General features: G+C 46.2%; 1 protein-coding gene across 1 annotated transcript; it reads left to right on the top strand.

Moving 5' to 3' along the window:
* Window positions 1-401: 401 nt before the first annotated feature.
* On the top strand, window positions 402-2,141 carry ABO (ABO, alpha 1-3-N-acetylgalactosaminyltransferase and alpha 1-3-galactosyltransferase). The gene has a single exon (XM_028529346.2). The coding sequence runs from the start codon at window positions 750-752 to the stop codon at window positions 1,833-1,835; it is 1,086 nt and encodes a 361-aa protein (XP_028385147.1). The 5' UTR covers window positions 402-749; the 3' UTR covers window positions 1,836-2,141.
* Window positions 2,142-2,712: the final 571 nt, after the last annotated feature.

Below are 2,712 nucleotides of genomic sequence, written 5' to 3'. Positions count from 1 at the left end.
ATGCACATGAAGTTTAGCAGCCTAACCTTAACCACACTGTAAGGTCTGGTACCTGCAAAGTAAATGCTCAGTGAAACTGTATGTGATTATTAGAGGAATAAAGGAAAACAATCCTTAATCTCTAGATAGTTTGACTCTTCCATCTTGGTTATCAAATAATGACTCCTGAAGGATGGCCCATGTTAGCCTATATAGGTATGACCTTGAAGACAGTCTGACCTTGATTTTACTGATTTTCTGGAAAGCTTAACTTTTAGTTCACAGTTAGTAAGCATCAGGGGAAGGCCAGAGCACAAGCCCTCTGACCCTCTGGTCAAGTCTGTTGCCTATGGCTTTGCTCTGCTTTCATCACAATCTCTGTCCTTGATGTGCTCAGTGGCCTCCCTTGAGCCAGTCCCCTGAGTCTGTTTCAGGAGCCTCTCTTCTACACGCTGGCCAAGAAGTCCTAGGAGCCAGTTGACTAAGCCCTAATACCTTGTTACTTTGACATGACCTCAATTCAGAACTGAATTTATCAAGTTTCTTCCAGTACAGGAGGCTTAATCAGCTCAGTGGCCCTCAACATCCAGCTCCTAGACACCTGCTGAATGGAGGTAGGATCTTAAGAGGAACAGGGGGTGTGAGCACCTCATCGTACATGCAATCTACCTCACTCTGCACAGGAGAGGATGCTGTAAGGGTAAGGTCAAGGAGGGGCAGATCCTTAGCATCCTTAGGAGATCCAGGCTGGAACAGTCAGAAGTGGAGTCATGGCTAAGCTGGTAAGGACATTGTCACAAAATCCAAAATGTTACTTGCTTCATCGAATGACCTTTATTCTTCTAATAGCTCTCATCATGGCCTTCTTTGGCTATGGTTACATGAACCCAAGAAAACAGAGGGTGGAAATCATCCAGGCTGGGGCCAGCATAACTATTAGAAAACGCCATGACCTGCAAGGTGTAGAATTACCAAGGATGGTGTTAGCCCAGCCAGATGTGCTAACACCCTCTAGGAAAGATGTCCCTGTCATGACCCCTTGGCTGGCTCCCATCATGTGGGAGGGGACTTTCAACACTGACATCCTGAATGAGCAGTTCCACCTCCAGAACACCACCATTGGATTGACTGTGTTTGCCATAAAATCATACCTTGTCTTCCTGAAGCTGTTTCTAGAGACTGCAGAGATGTACTTCATGGTGGGACACAGGGTAAACTACTACATATTCACTGACCGGCCAGATTATGTGCCTTATCTCCACCTCCAAAAAGGAAGGCAAATCATCATCCTCAAGGTCCGGAGCTATGCTCGCTGGCAGGACATCTCCATGCACCGCATGGAGATGATCAGCAATTTCTCCAAGCAGCGATTCCACCAGGAGGTAGATTACCTTGTGTGTGCAGATGTGGATCTGAAGTTCAGTGACCACGTGGGTGTGGAGATCCTGTCCCCCTTGTTTGGCACTCTCCATCTTAACTTCTTTTTCCTCAGTCAGGAAAACTTCCCCTATGAACGCAGGCCTCATTCACAAGCCCATATTCCTGAAGGTGAGGGAGACTTTTATTACACAGGGGCCCTATTTGGGGGTTCAGTGATGGAAGTTTACAGACTCACCAAGACCTGCCACCAGGCGATGATGGTTGACCAAGCCAATCATATTGAAGCTGTGTGGCATGATGAGAGCCACCTGAACAAATACCTGCTTCACCACAAACCCTTCAAGGTCCTCTCCCCTGAGTATATGTGGAGTGAGTGGTTATACTACAACATGAAAAACTACATGGGAGACTTGCCCAGCTCTATAAAGAGGATTAGAGTGAATGTCTTGGAAAAGCATAAAAACTGGCCAGACTGATGGGCAAAGAATCCAGGAAGAACTCAGAGGGGAACCATGCTCAGTATAACTGAGTCTTCCTCCTGGTATGCTATCCTTCATTAAAACCATTTTTAGCAGAGAGGTATATATAACTTTGCTTCCTTTTTCCAGTCTGGTTGAGTCCTAGCGCCATCCCCTCTCCCAGCCTCCTACCACCACACAAACACACACACATTCAGGCCGGTCTGATTCCTCGGTTCAGGCACAGATTCCCAGAGTTACCAACCATCCTTAGCTTCTCACTGTGTGCTCCTAACACCCTTCAGGATGGAGAGGTGGGTAGTCTCAGCCTATCCTGACAAACAAAGGATCAGAGATGAATCCTCTTCCAGAACGTGACACAGGCACACAAGCACCTACCTGAGCCCTTGGCCAAGCAATTGCACAGAGGTCTTCAGCTTTAAGCCAAGTCATTTTCTCCTTTCAGAAGTTGAAAATAAGGTGTAAGCGTTGAAAAGTCCTTTCAGTGTGCAGCCAGGCAGAAGACCAGGATGCCAAATCTAAGTCCTCTTTCTTGACATGTGGCTTTCTCACCCCAGAGCATTGTCATCTGCCTACCAGCACCAAAGCAGATCACCCCCACACTCCTCCTCACCCCTTCCGGCTTGCCTCTATCCCACCTTTATCAATTTGTTAACTTGTAGGGATTTACCAGTTCCCTATAAACTCAAATATTTTCTAGATGATAATAAATTCCTAATGATTTCACTGCCCTTCAGCAAGGGCCTGAAATTCTGCGTTTTCTTGCCCTTGTTTTTTTCTCTCATATACAAAGAGAGAGAAATCACCCATTACCAATCTTTACTTCTCATTTGCTGTTTAGTAAAGTTTCGTAAATTTAGGGACCCTTTCCAGC

This window comes from Phyllostomus discolor, chromosome 12 (genome assembly GCF_004126475.2).
Source record: "Phyllostomus discolor isolate MPI-MPIP mPhyDis1 chromosome 12, mPhyDis1.pri.v3, whole genome shotgun sequence".
NCBI classification, from domain to species: domain Eukaryota; kingdom Metazoa; phylum Chordata; class Mammalia; order Chiroptera; family Phyllostomidae; genus Phyllostomus; species Phyllostomus discolor.
Note: the sequence above shows the minus strand (reverse complement) of the source record. Positions and strands in the feature narration are given on the sequence as shown.